The sequence below is a fragment of the Dromaius novaehollandiae genome, chromosome 18, assembly GCF_036370855.1.
Source record: "Dromaius novaehollandiae isolate bDroNov1 chromosome 18, bDroNov1.hap1, whole genome shotgun sequence".
In the NCBI taxonomy this organism is placed as follows: domain Eukaryota; kingdom Metazoa; phylum Chordata; class Aves; order Casuariiformes; family Dromaiidae; genus Dromaius; species Dromaius novaehollandiae.
The window spans coordinates 8,943,609-8,960,916 of record NC_088115.1 but is presented as its reverse complement, the minus strand read 5'-3'; the positions used below and the strand labels follow the sequence as shown (position 1 = coordinate 8,960,916).

At 50.2% G+C, this 17,308-nt stretch overlaps 1 protein-coding gene across 2 annotated transcripts; it reads left to right on the top strand.

The window, feature by feature from the left end:
• MCHR1 (melanin concentrating hormone receptor 1) lies at nt 1-5,259 on the top strand. Of its 2 annotated transcripts, none has more exons than XM_064522593.1 (2): nt 1-159; nt 2,129-5,259. In XM_064522593.1, exons 1-2 carry the CDS (start codon nt 102-104, stop codon nt 3,112-3,114), a joined length of 1,044 nt encoding a protein of 347 aa, XP_064378663.1. In that variant the 5' UTR covers nt 1-101; the 3' UTR covers nt 3,115-5,259. The 2 variants fall into 2 exon arrangements, with proteins under 2 accessions (XP_064378663.1, XP_064378662.1); XM_064522592.1 differs by having other exon boundaries at nt 2,126-5,259.
• Nucleotides 5,260-17,308: the final 12,049 nt, after the last annotated feature.

The window sequence follows — 17,308 nt, the reverse complement described above, 5'->3', positions numbered from 1 at the left end:
GCCTCCGCTCGCCGGCTGCAGGCGGGCTCCTGCCTCCCGCGCCCATCACCGCCGCCGCGGGGCACTTCCCCGACTCTTCCTCCGTCCCGGGCCCCGCCGCCATGGCCCCCGCCAACTCCTCCCGCAACTTCTCCGCGCCGGAGGCTCGCAACGGCTCGGGTGAGCGGCGGCGGGGGGGCGCGGGGAGGCTGCTCTGTCGCACCGAGGCCGGGGGGGGGGGGGCGGCGGGGGGGGGCACCGGCTGCAGGGACCCCCCAGGGCTGCGGGCCGGGGCGAGCCGCCTTCAGCACCCGCGGGCGGACAGCTCCGGGCCGCAGCGGGCGGGACGGGCGGGGCTCCGCGCGCCTCCCGGGCCCCCCCGGACCCCCAGCACCAGCACCACCCCCGCCGGCCGGGGGGAGTTGAAGCGATTTCCCTGCTGCTTTTAGCTGCAGGGAAAGGGACGGACCAGCCGGGCAGACCAGGGAAGGAGGCAAAGAGAGGGCGAGACTCCGGGCTGGGGGGGGGGGAAGCAGAGATCCCCACCAGCGCTCCAGCCCCCTGCCCTCCCCACGCTCCCACTGCTCAGGGATCCACGGTGTAGGTGAGGCAGGCCAGCGCCCAGTAGTGTAAGTCAGTGAAACTCTACAGGCTTCAACAGAAGGAGCTTTATATGAGGTCCTTGACCCCCTTCCCCACCACCTGTAAGTTAGGTGCTTCCTCCTGAAATGCGGTAAAACATGTAGTTTCACAAATATCTGGGCATGGCTAATGACAGCAGTCACCTTAGAGATAGAGTGATGTATGCGAGTCCTCATTTGGTTCACACAGCGCAGTCCCCACCGGGACTTCTGCAGGGCACCAGGGCAGCCAGACCACAAGCAAGGACTAATGTGTTGAGGAATCCAGGCATTTCAGTGCACAGCTGCAAAGTACCATCACTGCATTTACACAGAAACAGCACGGAAAACTCAGATCCATCCATTTCTAAAGCTTTCTTCTGCTTAAGCTAAGAGGTAATTTTAAATTATTTGACAGTCACGTACTTTTGACTCTGTCCCACAGAGATCTACAGTACACATGTGAACTACACTTTCATGCTAGCTTGCAGTCAGTAGTGCTGAGACTGCTGCTCGTGCAAATACCCAGAGCAGGAAAGCTGCTGCAGCACTGCACAGGCTGCCTGTCACACACAGCCTTTCAGCGTACACACGCTTCGCTCCAACGCTAGCTGAGCTCATTCCAAATGTTACAGGTTCACCATGAGCACTCCATTGATTACACAGCAGCAAGGACATTTTGTCCCAATTTCCAGCTAACTAAATGGCCTTTATATTTCAATCACATAACACATTGCAACCACATTCATAAAGTTTGCGGCTAACAGAGAGCGAGCTGATAACAGCTGTGTGCGGAATTGCAAACCACAGTCATTGCCTTCCAATTTCCAGTCTCCCATCTTCAAGTAATACAGAGGAGTGAGACCTAGCTGGATGTCCACGGGATGCACAGGCTGGACGCTGGTGCTAAGTACCACATCGCAACGGAGTGCTGATGACAGCAAGTTATCTAACGGTAGCCGCATAACATGGGGCATGTTCTGACATTAGGAAGTAGCCAGGAAGAAAAACAGTTTACTTACTTTGGTGTGACAGAGATGTTTGGACTCGAGAATGCTAGAGGCTTACTTCTCCAGCGTGAAAAGCATCAGCTGCCTCACCCACTCCCCTCCAAATGGCCGGGCATCCAGCACTCTCAGGAAGAAAAACTACTATTAGACCTCGGCAAGAGCAGAGGCACACCAGCCCGATGTCAGTCCCCAGGAACAGCTAGGGAGTTTCAGGGTGGGGTAGAGGCACATCAGGAGAGCTGAGGAAAGACGTCTGCATGGCCAGTCAGAATTAGGCAGTGTGCTGCATGCAATAGGTGGGAGAGAAGGAAATGTCAATTATCACAGGCAGTGCGCTGCATGCAATAGGTGGGAGAGAAGGAAATGTCAATTATCACAGCTAAATCTCCAAGTGCTGGTGTCTTAGACACAGTTCTGAGCTGTCTTTGAGGGGGGATCCAGGTACAGGACAGGGTGAGCATACATATCAAGGAATTGCCTATGGGCTGCACTCATTGCTTTGGTTTATTTTGGCAGTAGCAGAGAAGCCAGCACCATACACCAATGTGATCATGCCTAGTCTGTTTGGCATCATCTGCTTCCTGGGCATTGTGGGAAACCTCATTGTCATCTATACCATTGTCAAGAAGAAGAAGCTGAAGTGCAAGCAGACCGTGCCTGACATTTTCATTTTCAATCTCTCCATTGTGGACCTCCTCTTCCTCTTGGGCATGCCATTCCTCATCCACCAGCTCCTAGGCAATGGCTCGTGGTACTTTGGAGCTCCCCTGTGCACCATCATCACTGCTCTGGACACCAACAGTCAGATCACCAGCACCAACATCCTCACAGTGATGACCCTAGATCGTTACCTGGCAACAGTCTACCCTCTGAAATCCACCTATGTCCGCACCCCGTGTGTTGCGGCTCTAGTTATCTGCTTGGTGTGGCTTCTCTCCTTCCTGACCATCATTCCCGTGTGGATGTACGCAGGCCTTATGCCTCTGGAGGATGGGACTGTCCGCTGTGCTCTCTTGCTTCCCAACCCAGAGACAGACATCTACTGGTTCACTCTCTATCAGTTCATGCTGGCATTCGCTGTGCCACTGATTGTTATCTGTGTGGTCTATTTTAAGATCCTCCAGCACATGGCCACCACTGTGGTCCCCCTGCCCCAAAGAAGTCTCCGGGTACGTACCAAGAAAGTCACTCGCATGGCAGTTGCCATCTGCTCTGCCTTTTTCATTTGTTGGGCCCCTTTCTACATCCTCCAGCTGGTTCACCTCGGCATTGACACCCCATCCATGGCCTTCTTTTATGCCTACAACTTTGCCATTAGCTTGGGCTATGCCAACAGCTGCCTCAACCCCTTCCTCTACATTGCCCTCAGTGAGACCTTCAAGCGCCAGTTCTTGGTGGCCATTCGCCCTGCAAAAGAACCATGTCGCAACAGCAGCTCTGTCAACAACAACAGTATGACAGAGGCCAGCGTCTGTCTAAAACTGGCACCAGAATCCACTCAGTAGACTCAGTTTCTGGAGGACTTTTCCCCACACTCGCTGCCTGTGACTCCGGCTGTTCACGAGGGGACTCTGAAGTTGCTCCAGGGAAAAGACTTCAGATTTGTAAGTGTGCAGAGAAGCAGCTACTTCAGACAATTCTCAGTGAAGCATGTGAACTACAAGCTGCCGCCTCCAAGATCTGCAGCCCAGGTGCCTCTCTCTTTCATCGCAGGGCTCTGCTCTTAGACTGCCCTTGGCCTATGAGATGCTGCATACTGTCTCTTCTTTCCACTGCAGCACAGGAGGACTCTTCTGCCACACTGGATGTTGCGCTCCCAAAGGAGATGAATGGAAAAAGAAAGAGAAATGACAGAAAGAAGATATCGAGGGGGAGCATTGGCATGGAGGAATAAAACCTGTATAAACACTGCACAGTGATTCCTCACCCCACGACTTGACCAATGTTTCTAAGCAACGTGCTGATATGGAGCCTCTTGATTCAAAACTTGAACCTCTGAAAAACAACTTTTATGTATTTGTTTTTGGTAAGAAATCTGACCTGCGAGCTTTGACGTCTGCGCTCTTATCCTAGAAGCAAATAGTAGTGAGATACATGACGGGGCCAGATGTCTCACCTAAGTCTGCTGTTTGGTCTTTTGTTCCAGCCCTGTCTGCCTCCAGTGGGCTGCACTGTTTGGCAACCAATCTATTTTCCAGAACTAGCTAATTTTGGTGCCAATCCTAAATATTACAAGCAAAATCAGGCAGAGGGCAATTGTATTGCTTCAAGGGACTGCAGATCATTCAGCAAAACTACTGCTGCTAACACCAGATTTGTAGCTTTTCATGATGAGGAGCCTATTTTCCCAGTGCTAGTTCCTCATATTGCTCTTGTGCCTCGCAGCCTGCATGGCCATCAGGAACCCCAAGCAGAGGGCTTTAAACACAACTTTAAAAAACACAGTGTACAGAGACCTGTGGAGTGAGAGGATGTGGAAAGGCAGCTCAGAGGAAGCCAAGTTGCTTTTGCAGCTTCCACAAAATAGCAAATACTTTACAAAGTTAAAGAGGAAAAATTAAATGTCTGGTTTTTTACATGTGGCTTTAGCAGTCAGTGATTAGGAAATAATTTTGCTCATTACAAAGACTAAAGAAAAGGCAGCTCAGATCAGCTAAATACTGGGGATTACACTGATAGACTGCACAGGACTCCCAGGGGACAGCAAAGGCAGTGTTAAGCATTTTGTCAAACGTGGAGAAACTGGCTGTTGTAGATGAATTTGATGTAAAGAAGCATTACAGATATCACAGAGCACAGAAGAACGTTAGCACGCTCGCAGTTTCGTGCCGCCAGCCAGCCGCGATAGCCCCAGAACAGGAATTGCCATTCACCCTTACGCAGCTGAACAGCCAAACCGTCCCTCGCGCAGGACTTGAAGCCGCATGCCTGCTTACAGGTGTATCTCCTGCACACACAGCACACTCGCGTGTATTTAAGTACAGTTGACACTTCAGTACACACCCGGGGAGAACAAATAGCCATTCATCCATCTCCAGTGATCAAAGCAGGCCGGCGTGCAAGAACAGCACTTAAGAACGTCAGATACACAGAGCTGCTTTTCAAGTCATTGAACAAATCGCACAACGGGGCCTCTGTATTTTCCTTCCAGGCTCTACCTCCACCCGCCACAGATGTATATCCACACTGCAACCATACGGTATTTTTGTCAATTTTGTTCTCTTCTCCTGGACAATGAAGCCAGACAGACTTGTATGGAGCTTTTATACTACGAGACTTTCAAATGTTTGCCCCATCTAGACTGCCAGGAATTTTCACCTGTGCTGGTTTTCATGGGACTTTGCTCTTTGGTCAGTAATTTCCATGAAGAGCTCAGAAACGAAGGCCAGAGATGTGTGCTCTGCCAAAAAACACTTGCTCTCAAGTAAAGATATTGTGTTATTTTTCTCCTATGAGGAAGCTGAAGGGAGGATTGGGACTTTTCTCTGTGAAAGGAGGTAGTAAAGGTTGGGGTTTCTTTTTCCTTTAATAACAGCAATGTGGAAAGTATGACGGAAGGGAAAAAACAGTCGAGCTGAATTGTCAGGGCTCTCAGAAAACTGCACACTGAAGATGTTATCTCGCTTATAATAAAGGTGTTTATGGTTGAACCAGTCTGTTCCTGTCTTAAGTGACTCAGTCTGACCCACTGTGGCCAAGCCCCAGGCTTAAAACCACCATGGCATGGTGGGCTCGCCTAGATGGGAGGCCAGAACCTGCTGGTGCAACACCGCAAAGGCCTACGGGCCTCGGCAGGATGGACCTTTTCTAGGCTTAATCCCACTGAAGTCAAAGCACAGCAAACGGGCCCACAGCCCTCAGCTGCTTCATGTTCCTGACCCTGCACATCCCCAGCAGCTGCAGCACAGGCTCCTTGGGAAGACGGAGGGTGACCGGGGGCTCTGGGGACTGTCAGGTGTCCCTCTCCCGAGGGGATAACTACTGACAGATGACCACTTCCTTCTCTCCCAATGCAAGCTGCTTTACTGAAGTCAGAATCAAATAAAAAACAAGCTGGCACTCCTGTGGTTATGCTGGGAGAGTGGGAAGAAGGGTACAGAGGGGGAAAAAATAGCGGAAAACACAGCTAGCATTTAACTCTTTGCTGATCTTCCCTAAATCACCTCAAAGTACAGGGCAAGACGAAGAAAAGCTTTAGCCTTTGAACAAAGGCCTTTTGATCTAAGGCCTTAGGAGATGCCCCCTGCCCAGCAGAAAAGCCTTCAGGTAGCCAAAGAGCCTCTGTGCAGCCAATGCATCTCTGCCACCTCCCCAGGAGGAACTCCTCTTGCCCCGCTACGTGGGGCGACACAGGGGAAAGCAGTGCCGTTCCTGGTGTCACTGCCCTTTGCTGCGAGGCCCACAGCCGAATCACTGCACCCTCCCTAGGGACCTCCTCCCTTCCAGCATGGCCTGGGACAGAGGATCTTTAAACCTGACTCCAGGGACATCCGACCCAGCTGCAGTTCTGCAAGACCCAGGAGAAGGGGTTCAGACCCTGGGATCTTCTGTGCACCTTACAGAGGAGCTCAAGTCCTTCCAGGAGAGCTCCCAGTGTCCAAGTCACTCGGAGAGGGTCTCTACTAAGACCCTCGTCTGGGTGGTGACCCATTCTTAGAAGTAGCCCAAAAGCAACAGACCCTGCTTTTACCACCCCTCTGCACAAGGAAAACCTTTAGGTGCTAAGAGACACCCTCGCTCCCTGCCGGCACCAGTCCTCCTGGCTAGCCCAGCCCCAGCCACCACGCAGCTCTCCTCCACCACCTTAGCCAAGGCGCTGAGCTCCTGGGGAAGCAGCAAACCAGGCTCACTTTCTGCTTGACACCACCTCAGCATGGCAGATGCCAAACATCCCACTTATTTTCTCTATTTTGCAGGGCTGGCTTTGTTAACTCGGGGAGTCTGTCAATATTCTGGGCTATTTCTGCCTTTACCCCCTTGTGTATTTTGTTCTTCACATTTATAACACGTCCCCACTGTCTCAGCACCTCAATTACTGCCTGCAGAGTCTGAATAAAATGCGTAGCTGAGTAGAAAAGGACACAGCTACTTAGAGATACGCAGCCCAAAGTGCTGCCAAGGTCTGGGTGAGACACGCGGTGGGAAGGGCACAGAGAAAATGCAGCACGTGTCCCTTCGGTTCGGCCTCTTTCACGCAGCCCATAGTTCCTCTCAAGCAAATGAGACAAAGTGAAATCCAGCTAAACAACTGCAGGGGGGTGGGGGGGTGCAAAAAAAACCCCATTCAACCTAGCCGCTCAGATCAACAGCCTGCTATGCCGAACAAGAGAAATTTCCTTGGCTCTCATCAGCGACAGTTTTCCCCGCGTGTTTGATAGTTGTCTGGCCTTCTCAGACAGCAGGATGACAGATGGGTTGGTTCTCTGGTCCTTCGCGGTGCCTCTGAAGGCATGCATCGCAGCTCCGCTCTTGATAACCTCGCACAACGGGCAGATGGTCCAGCGGTCACTTTTACTCCTAATTTCCCAGCTAGCAACAGAGCCTGCTTCAGCAGGTGTGCCCTGCCTTCAGCTTGACATTGGCCAGCAAAGCCCTCTCAAAGAGGGGCTCCAGCACCTCCCTCTTCTACTTGGATCCATGTCTCTCCTTTCACTCCCTATCCAAAACTCAGGGATTTACTCACTTTCTGGAGCCAGCTGGATACATGCAGAGAAACGCGTACCGAAATGTGGGGGAACTCGGAAGCCTTCATGTCAGAAAGTTGCCTCTATGCAGATGTTTTAGCCACTGTTCTCCTGTCCACCTGACACTCTGCAGCCCCACAGACACTACCAAGGATGGGAAAACTCTGAATTCTGAAAACTCACCGAATTCTCCATTTTCCCTGTTCTGCTCTCTGCTCCTGTCCCCACCAGGCAGTAAAATATACTCCCGCCTTCCCCTGTTACACCTTCACTGGTCTAGTCCGAAAGGGAAATGTGAGTCCAGGCCCCCAAAGCCCTGCCAACCGGAGGATGATTGCGCCCTCCTCCAAGCACTGCTCTCCATCTGAGGTCCCTGTGCAGCTCAACCTGCCCAGGAGCAAACTGCAACTGTGATGGAGAAAAACACATGTGCAGCTGCTGAGGTGGGGAGGGAAGGAAGGAAAGGTGGGGTGACTCACTGGCCCCTGGGACAAAGGCAGAATCTGACTTAACTGTGTTTCATCAGTCCTCCCCGGTTGCTAATTGGATGCATTTCATTCAACAGACTCAGCGGTGGGAGACGAGCCTCACGGCAGGTAGGGAAACGTTCCCAGCCCACTCACCCCACGTTAGTCCTTCCGCTGGATGCGGGGACCATACAGCAACGCCTTCTCCCGCTCACCTCCCGTGAGCACGAGCAACACAGCCAAGCCCCAGGCTCTTCCTGCAGCCTTTCCACTTGCTCCCTCTCTGCCAAAGGCCTGGGGGCCGGGGGGGAAAGGAGGGACAGTCCTGTACCTTCTCTCCCATTGAGCTTGACCAAAGAAAGTCAAAGCAAGCAACCCACTTTTGGGTAGCGCATTTGGTAGGGACAAACGTGGTGGTGGAAGTGGTGGGTGAAGTCACCCCGATCAGAGCTTTAAGACCTATTTCACTAGGAGGTTGGCACTTAGAGGTGCACCTTCTCCAGCAGCCAGGTCCCTCCCGCCGGTGAGGGGAAAGAGGCATCGAGAGGACCCTGCCTGACAGCGTCAGACCACTCGCATGAGGGCTCCTGTTTTCCTTCCTGCTCGCTTGGAAACAAAGACTTTGGATCTCAACACACAAAGCATTTTAGGAATTTTTATTAAAGGTCAAGTCTTTCTATAACCTCCTAGACCCTAATCCCCAACTCAGACATCTAAGCGCTCGGGCAACACGAAAGTGTTGCATTATCAACAGGAAACTGCTTTCAGAAGTGAAAATCTGAAATAATAAAACGTCACCTCTCTGAGTGAGAACAAGTTCTTCTCCTTTACTTTAATTTGAGTCCAGCTACGTTTCCCCAGCCAACCACTGCCACTAAGGAAAGTGCATAAACATTTGCTCCTGGGCTGAGATGTGTCGTGCCAAGCTGCGGCCCCCAGCCAATACTGACAAAATATCTAGGTTTAAGAATACAAATACTGGCAGCTGAATGAGAAGGGGCCCATTTGCTGGAATTAATATTCAGTCTTTCTGCAGCACGGGAAACATCAATTGTTCTGCGTGAAATAAATTACACGTCTTTCTAGGGGGATTTTAATGAGACCTCTCTCTTCTCCTGACACTCTCAGGCTTTGGGTAAAAAACAAAACATTCCAGCATCTTCCCATCAACCCTGCATCATAATATCCCAATCAGGGTAATTAGGATGTCTCCTATGTGCTCAGGAATGCTCTACCCAACAAATCCAGCCCGCCATTCATTACATCAACACAGCCTAGCTAATTACTCTTGGGGTTTTTTTTCCTGAGGAGAGGGAAGGGGAGCAAACCAGATTTGAATGCAAGTGAGAAAAGGGTTATGCTGAATACCATCAGGTTTTGGCTTTACCTCTGGTTCTGCTACAAGATCTCCCGGTACACTGAAGGACACGGGATGAGAGAAGAGGCTGAGCTGGGGTGCTCTCAGGGTCCTTGTGAGCTGTGCGTGGCAAAGACCAACACGAGGACCTGTATGTTCTAGAGACACCTTTATTTATTTTCAAACTCCTCCAGAGCAGAAGGGCAGCCAGGCCTCTTCTCTGCAGCTCTTGTGCCAACCTCAGCAAAGAAATGCATACAGAGACAACTGAGAAACCACCTGCGGAGATGCCAGGCAGCCCCTCAGGGCAGGAAAGCATCACGTGCTCCTGTGGCAGAGTCCATGTCTCCACAATAGACGCCTGATTTATCATCTTCCCTGGCCACGTGGCATCGCATCCAAGCCGAGACTCGGACTCACTAGCAGAGCTCCAGTCTATTCCTACGAATATCCTGCTACTTTCTTATTTCCAGATTTGGCTAAATCACATAGAAGCAGTGCTTGTGCAAGGATACAAGATGAGCGAGAACACCATTACGGTCTCAAGGCTGTACTGAGCTGGCCACAGAGACGCACACGGAGAATTAGGCCAGTCTACATCAGCATCTCCTTATTTCATTGCAACAGTTTCAATACAGCCCTTCAAAGACAGTCCTGTACAGGCAGAATCATTCCCTAGTTTTGTGGCTTTCTGTCCGCTTCCTTCCTGCTGCCTCAGTTTCCCCAGGCCTGTACAAATTTCTTTAGCAGCAGCAATTCCCTCCTCACACATGCTTGTGAAGTCTTGTGAGTTATCACCTGTGCTTTGAAAGGAAAGGCTTGAATAATTGATAGGGTGTTGCTATAAACTAAACTGCAAATACTGAAGCTGTGATCTACATTGCTGAGTCCAGCGGGGTAGATGCAGGGCACCTGTAGACCAGATTCCCCAAGCACTCTGCTAGGTTTCTGTACCAGATCTCCCACCTGCACATACATGTGTGTAACTAACCCCTAGAATAACTGTTAACTTAGGAACCTACCAGCTGAACAGCCAAACATACCTCACAGCTGGCCCGGCCCTCCGAAGCAGCATCGGACCGCACAGAGTCACCGGCCTCTCTGGCCAGCCTCGGCGCCATGCTCAGCAGGTATGGAGCCCCTTCTCAAACGGGTCTGCACCCCACGCGTGGCACATCTGCATCCGAGAAGTTAATGTTAACCAGGCAGCTGCAGGCACTGAACAACCCCAGAGCACGCAGGGCCTCGTTGGCCCATCCGGGGTGGGCGGCACGAACAGGCCAGTTGCACAGGCAGCCCCTGAGCCTGCTTTGCTGCTAGACCACAGCTGGAAGACTGGTTTGCTCTCCATCAGCAACTCCATTGAAATTAATGCAATACAACTACAGTAAGGCCAGTAAAACAAGACCTGAGTCATGCCAGAAGCTTCTTCGGTAGCTGCAAGACAGAGGAGTCTGACATCCGGTCTCAGGTCTCCGATTACACCACCAAAATGCTGAATACCACTGCTAAAGGTGCTGCCAAGGAGGAGAGCTGATATGCTGCTGTCCTCTAGCTCCTTGAATCTAATAATCTCAAAGGCTTTACAAGTATTAATGGCCCAAACCTCAGAAGGTGGCTAGAAACAGGAAAATAATGATTGCCATTTTATCCTTGGAAAATAGAGACTGAAGTCTCAGATGAAGTCTACACTACTACTGAGAAAAGCAACTACTTATCTTGACTGTCTTTTAGTACAGGAAAGGGAAGCAGAGAAGAACAGTGAATGATTCAAGAAAAGGGAGACAGTTACCAGAAAAACTTGAGTCCCAAGCACCAAAATGAGTGACAGATAAAAGCTACAGCACTGACAACCCATAGAGCACCGGGGACCGTGCAGGTCAGCTAAGACGTTTGATGTGTTAGAGGCAGGATATAACCTCCACTTCTTTAATCTTGGCAAATCACTTCATTCTACTAATTCTTTACAACATGCATGTTTCAACAGCTACAGAGGTATCAGATACATCCCCTGGGCTGGGAGAGAAGACGCAGCAGCAGCATATTGTTTCAGATGACAATGAGATCGGATAAGCTTTAATGACATGCAGCCTGACTTACTAGCAGAAAACAAGCTTCTGTAACCAGTAATAAGGCTGTGATACATTAGAGCTATCACAATTGTTTTTTCAGGAACATTTAATCTCTTCTTTTAAGAGGAGCCATCAATACTAACGAGTTGCAATTGTGACAGCTCAGTGTAGAAGCCTGAATTTTAAGTTCTATATCTGTCTGTTCACGTGGTGAATGGACTCGAACATCATCGCAGGAGCACGGCGGCCGTAAGGGAATTCTTCGATCCTTTTGTTACTGTGTTAGACATTACAAGTGTGACGCGAGGCCTCAAAGACAACGCAGGCAGTTACAAAGTTACTATCTAAACACTTCATATTTCCAAAAGCATTTTTCATAAAAACCCTGCAGAAATTAATTTACCTGCATTTCATTCCCCAAAACACAGCTACTCTGGGCAGGAGGCAGCAGTGGACAAGCTGTGGAGAAGCTGGATTTTTCATCAGCATAAACCCTTCCTTACAGCTCCTACGGAAAGGCCTATGGGATCAGTCACACCAAGGCACCTCACTAACATTTAGAGTCACAAGCAGAAAATCTGCAACACGTTTCTGCCCTCGCGCTTAGCTGTGGGGTGCCGTCTGTCAACCTGCTTGCAAAGAAGCCTTCAAAGACATGTCTCATTCTGGGGGAAGCAACGAGCCCAGATGACAGTCAGAAATGCTGCTCGGTCTTGCACTCCCATCATGCAGAACAAGACAACTTGAAGGATATCGTTAGTTCTGCATGGATCCCCAGCTTCTCCGCTCTGCTCCGTCCTCGCCTTGAGGATGAGCTATGAAAGGGCACATGCACAGCCAGTGCTACTGTCAAAACTGGGTTTGACTTATAGAGAACTTCTCTGAGGGAGAAATTTGGGGACTGCAGTGGTAAAGAGACAGCAGTTATCTCCTCCTAACAGGGAAGAGCTCCAGGGAACAAAACTCAGTTTAAATGTTCGTCTTTCAACCAAGCAAGCCTGATTTCTGAAAGGGCAAGGCAGATGCATCTCAGGGTAATTTTTTGAGAAATACGGAACGAAGGCCAATAGGAAGACTAGAGAAACTTCTAAATACATATTCCTCTCAGCCAAACAAAAGGATGCAACGACAGGAAAAAAAGAGAAGACTAAAACAGACTTGGCCCTTGCAAAATCCAAATAGGAACTTTTAAGACCTGGAGCTTCTGCCATCTCCCAAAAAGAAAAATTCCTGTCTAAAACAAGGAGCCACTCAGCAACTTGTGAGATGTCTGCCTGCACTTGGACAGTGTCACATAACAGGGACACAGCTGGCAGCAGAGGCTCTGCAAGTGGCTTATATTTTCCCATCCTGCTGCTTTGCCTCAGACCTGACCCTTCTGTGCCAATGGCTGTATTTCAGGATGCATTAGTGTGAACAGCAAACACCTCAAAGTAAAAGAAAAAAAAATTAGCCTTACTTGAGCTCTGGCTGGCTGGGAGAAGAGGGAGCAGAAATGAGTATCGATTAGCAGATGCTCTACGACTTCTTTGGAAACTTGCAAAATTGTCTTAGCGCTCCCACAAGAGCCCTGGGCCAGGAGCTCGAGCCATGTTACAAGCGTTAATAATTCCATGCCCCAAACTCGTGGAGTGGGCAGAAATCAGCTTATCCTCACTTTTACAGTAAGAGAAAGTGGTTCTTGCAGAAGCAGTGACATGTCCCAAGACGACGCACCAGAGCCTGAGGCTGCCCGAGCCCCGCTCACGCCAGACCATCGCTGCTCCCCGAGCAGGAGCAGACGCTGGGCCGTGATATCGCCCCACGCAGCAAGCTACGGCGGGGAAGAGCACAGGGACGCAACTCCTACGTGTCCAGGACAGAGTTTACAGATTTGGGCCAGAAATGGAACAGCAATGAAGGGGGAAACGTTGGCACAACTGCACCTTTCCCACTCCCAACCACCTTAAATAAAAAAAGTTCAGCCACAGACCGCGAGACGAAGGAGCAATCTCTCTAGCGGTCTGTCTAGCAGTATTTGTCGATTCAGAAAGACAACCACAAGCACACGCTAGAGCCTCACTTAAAAGGAGACAAAATCATTAACACCTCAGAGCCTTTGCCCTAGATGGTAACATGTGGTTTTACATCGTGGGGAAAAGTTTCGTTAGCCTCCAAGAACAGGACCCCGCTGCGACAAGTGTGTTGATTGGACTAAGTTGTTCAGTTTTCATCAAATAACTAAAAGTGAGACTTCTTCAATCAAAACAGATTCGTGACCAAGGGCAATGATGCAGATATTGGCAGGGACAGAGATGCGAGGAAGCTCCAGGGACTTGGCAAAGACCAGGCAGCGCTGTACATGCTGCTTCTGGGGAGGAAACAGTTAAGAGAAACCACTAGCAGCTCTGAGAGGCTCATCTGAAGCTCCAGGCGCGGTGGACACTGGAGACTTGGTGAGCCAGACAATTTCAGCACCAAGGGAAGAATAGCCAGAGGGAAAAAATCTTCATTTTCTTTTATGAAAGAATCTGTGGGTTTGGTTCTTTTTAAACAAACCACCTCCAGAAATTAGTTCATGCTACTTTTTTGGGCTGGGGGGGAAGGAGGGGGGACGAAGTTGATTCCAAGTCTTTCAAGTAGAACTTGCAAATGAAATCTTTGAGCTAATTAAAACAAGAGGTGATTTTTGTACAAACCTATTGCAGTCTTATTTGCCTTGTTAGCAGCTATGTCAAGATAGTTGATTTTATCTGCTTAGAAGATCGACTTTCTTCAGCCAGCGTAGGCGTTTCAAGAGCTGCCATCGGGTGCCTGTTCAGGCTCCCCTCCCTGGGCATGTCCCAGCCACGCTGGTGAAACACCACAAAGTGCAAACTCAAAATAAAATACACCTGAAGAAGAAAGCCAGCATTTGGCACAGGTGAGGGGATGTTGGTGAAAACCATCTCCCAAGCTGCAATGAAAGGTCCTTTCCGAGCCCTCGGGACCTTCTTGTCTGCGTGTTTCCGTCCTAGTTTCCTCACTGATAGCAGAAACAAGTCAACTGCTCTGAACGACGCTAGTGCTCAGACCCTCTTTGCTGAGATGGTCCTAGAAACCAAGCAACTGAAGAGAACGAAGACTCCAGTTTCTCTCCTGAAAGGTTCCTGTCCTCACCTGCACCTACCTGAGAGCAAGCGCCAAGTTTTGCCCAGCTGCGCCCAACCCTGGCCCAAGATGTCTCAGCGCCCACATCGTGCCCGAGAAGGGCCACCAGCACCCGGGTCAGCAGAGCCCCCGAGCAGGGCTCACACGGTGCCACGGCCGTAACCCAGGGTCAAACAGGGACACTCCCAGCAAAACCCGCTCTTCTTCTGTGGAGTTATTATTGATGTTACTATGGTTCCCATCTTCAGCTCAGACTTCAAAATTAAGGAGAATTGCTTTGTGCAAATGAAGACAATTTCCCTATTGCAAACTTGCAGCACGGGGGGATGCCGACTCCTCCTATACCTTGTTTTTATTTGTTCCATTTATACGGAGAGCTCTGTGTGATGGGTTCTGGCCTGGGCAACGCTGGGCCCTAGAGTTAGCTAGACTGGAGCTAGTCAATGGACTTTTCAAAATTTAAATGCTGAATTAATTTTAAATGATTGAATTACTTGCACAGCTTTTTCTCATTTTCCATTTAGTTTTATAAGTCAAAAGCCAGATTTGGTTTTCTGGGAAGTCAGACAGCACAGTAACATGTCCACAGCTGAGGGAATCGATATGTTTTGAGTGGATTTCCCTTCAGCTGCGCTCACACCTTTAAAGTCACCCAGAATTTTGCAGGAGGTGAATACTTTACTTCAGTAGGCAGAAATCCAAGCTTATTTTTTTAATAGGTGTATGCATAAGAACTACCCCTGCTGTTATGCAAAGTTGAGTTAATATAAAGGAAGGATTAAACATCGTGTTTATTACAAGCACAACTGTGCATACACGGGCCTATCACATACCGCCTTACAGTCTTTAGCAAGCCAGAAACGCACGCTGAACGGCCATAAACACGGCGATCATTCAGGGAGTCACAGATAGGGCGTCCGCACAGGGGAGCCAGATCTAAACAGCTACAGCGCAATTATAACCCTGCCATTACGCTGGATGGCTTCCAAGCAGACAAGCCAGACTCCCCCAGCAAACAACCCAGCCTTTGAGCAAAAGATCTATAAGACAATTTACATGGAAAATTAGGAGGTGTCAGAAAAGGCAGAACTAGACAAGTCTCAAGGTTATTAATTCCTGCTCCCTTAGCCTTGAGCTTTCAGCGTATCATTAATTTAAGACTGTTGATGTTGACTTTCGTCAATGCAGAGAAGAGGGAATACTTCCTTCATGCCTTGCCCGCGCTGGGAGAAGACAAACCGACCGCAGAAACAGCCTGCGCGTTCAGGCTAAGACACTTTAAGCCCATCCGAGCAGAGGCCCTCGCTCCCACAGCGGATGGGACTGGGAGCGCTCCCAGCTCTGCCCTGCCTGCGAGACCTCCCAAAACCCACGGCATCGCCGCACCGCGGACCCCAACTGCACATCAAGAAGATGACAAATGACACTTAAGAGCGCTTAACTTCAGGAGATGCCCAGCACCAGCCTCCTGCTATTTTTTGCCTCCTCTCGAGCTCCCCGGCCACGGCTGCGGGCACCCGGGGCAGTGGCCCTGACGGCTTTGCTCCGGAGCATGCCGAGCCGCTTCCGAACACCAACTGCTGTTAATCATACCACAACCCGAGCTTAGTACACGGGGGTGCAGAGGACACACAGCACCCCGCCAATCTAGTCTACCACCTACGAATTTATGAGACACCGGCAAACAATTTGCTCTGGGCAAATGAAGCAGCAGCCAATTAATTTGCAGCTGGGTACAGTTACATCAGTAGCAAAGTGGATAAGGGATGCAAACCAGTAGCGCCTGCTATGAGCAAATTAAACCGTCCGCTGAGGCGGAGCAGTGCACAGTAATGAACTGATAGCAGTATTACTGAGTCATTAGAGCAGAAAATAGAGCTCCCCTCGGATGCTGTGACCACATTTTAGGTCCCCCCAGTCGTTAAGGCTTCGCGCAACGGTGGGACAGAAAAGGCCTTCCCGTCGGCTCATCTCTGGCAGATTTAACAAATACGGCTGTGAGACACTGAGCTGCGGCTGCGTCGCTTCCCACGGGGCCTTGGGAATGACCCGGGGTCCGGCCCTGATCCAGGGAGCAGCGACAAACGCCTGCCTCCTTCCTCCGCAGCGAACCAGAGCCTCTGCGCACTTCTTGGTTTGAAGTTAGCTTTTTTTCCCCCCCTTCCTAAGCAGCAAGGTAAGCCCAGAGGGTTGTTGTGTCTTCCTGCGCGTCTGACACAGCAATTCACATCCTGATCTCCAGTTCTAGCCTTCTGGGCATGATTGCAACATAAATAATACATGACTTGTTACCACTCCAGTTAACACGTCTAATGCGGCGGCCCCGGAGAGTTCAGATATGTCAGACAAAAGTGACGTCGTTTGTGACCCTAGACAGCATGTTTCCTCCTGCAAAGCTAGCCTCTTCCAGCCGCTCGGCGGCTAGAAGGATAGAGAGCAGCAAGTCATCTCAGTCACCCAGATGCCCCACGCTCCCTCCGGGTGTCTGCTTGTGAGGCCCCCTCCCACCCAGCTACCTACCATCCTCTAACAACGCATTTCGGATTCCTATCCTTAATTACTCCACATCTGTGCATTGCTCGGCACGATGGGGCCCAAACTATCCGAGACCTTGACACTGCTGTAACCGGACCTGCTTCAGTGGGGCAGGCGCCAGGTAGGATGAATCTCTCCCCAGGACACAGGAACGATTTCCTCTCACCTCTGGAGCGAAGCTGCCTTTGATGGAAGGGCAGCAGCTTCAAATCAAACCAGACGGCTATGCCGGGACTACGAACCACGTAAACATACACGTCTGCTGCAGGCAGTGCTGTTCATAGTACCTGCACACCAAATTCACACCCTACCTTATTAATAAGGCCTCTTGAGAGACAGGTCATGAATTTACATTAAATTAAACAAAAACTGAGACTAAGGCTACTGAAAAGGAAGCACTCCTCTTCCTCCCAGAAGCCCGAACACATTTTCACTCAAACTGGAGGGCACAGGTG

What these genes read in the sequence shown, in the direction of transcription:
- MCHR1 (XM_064522592.1), top strand. Translation starts at nt 102, where the DNA reads ATGGCCCCCGCCAACTCCTCCCGCAACTTCTCCGCGCCGGAGGCTCGC. An exon ending in GGAGGCTCGCAACGGCTCGG is followed by an intron (nt 160 to 2,125) that starts GTGAGCGGCGGC and finishes TTATTTTGGCAG; the next exon opens with TAGCAGAGAAGCCAGCACCA.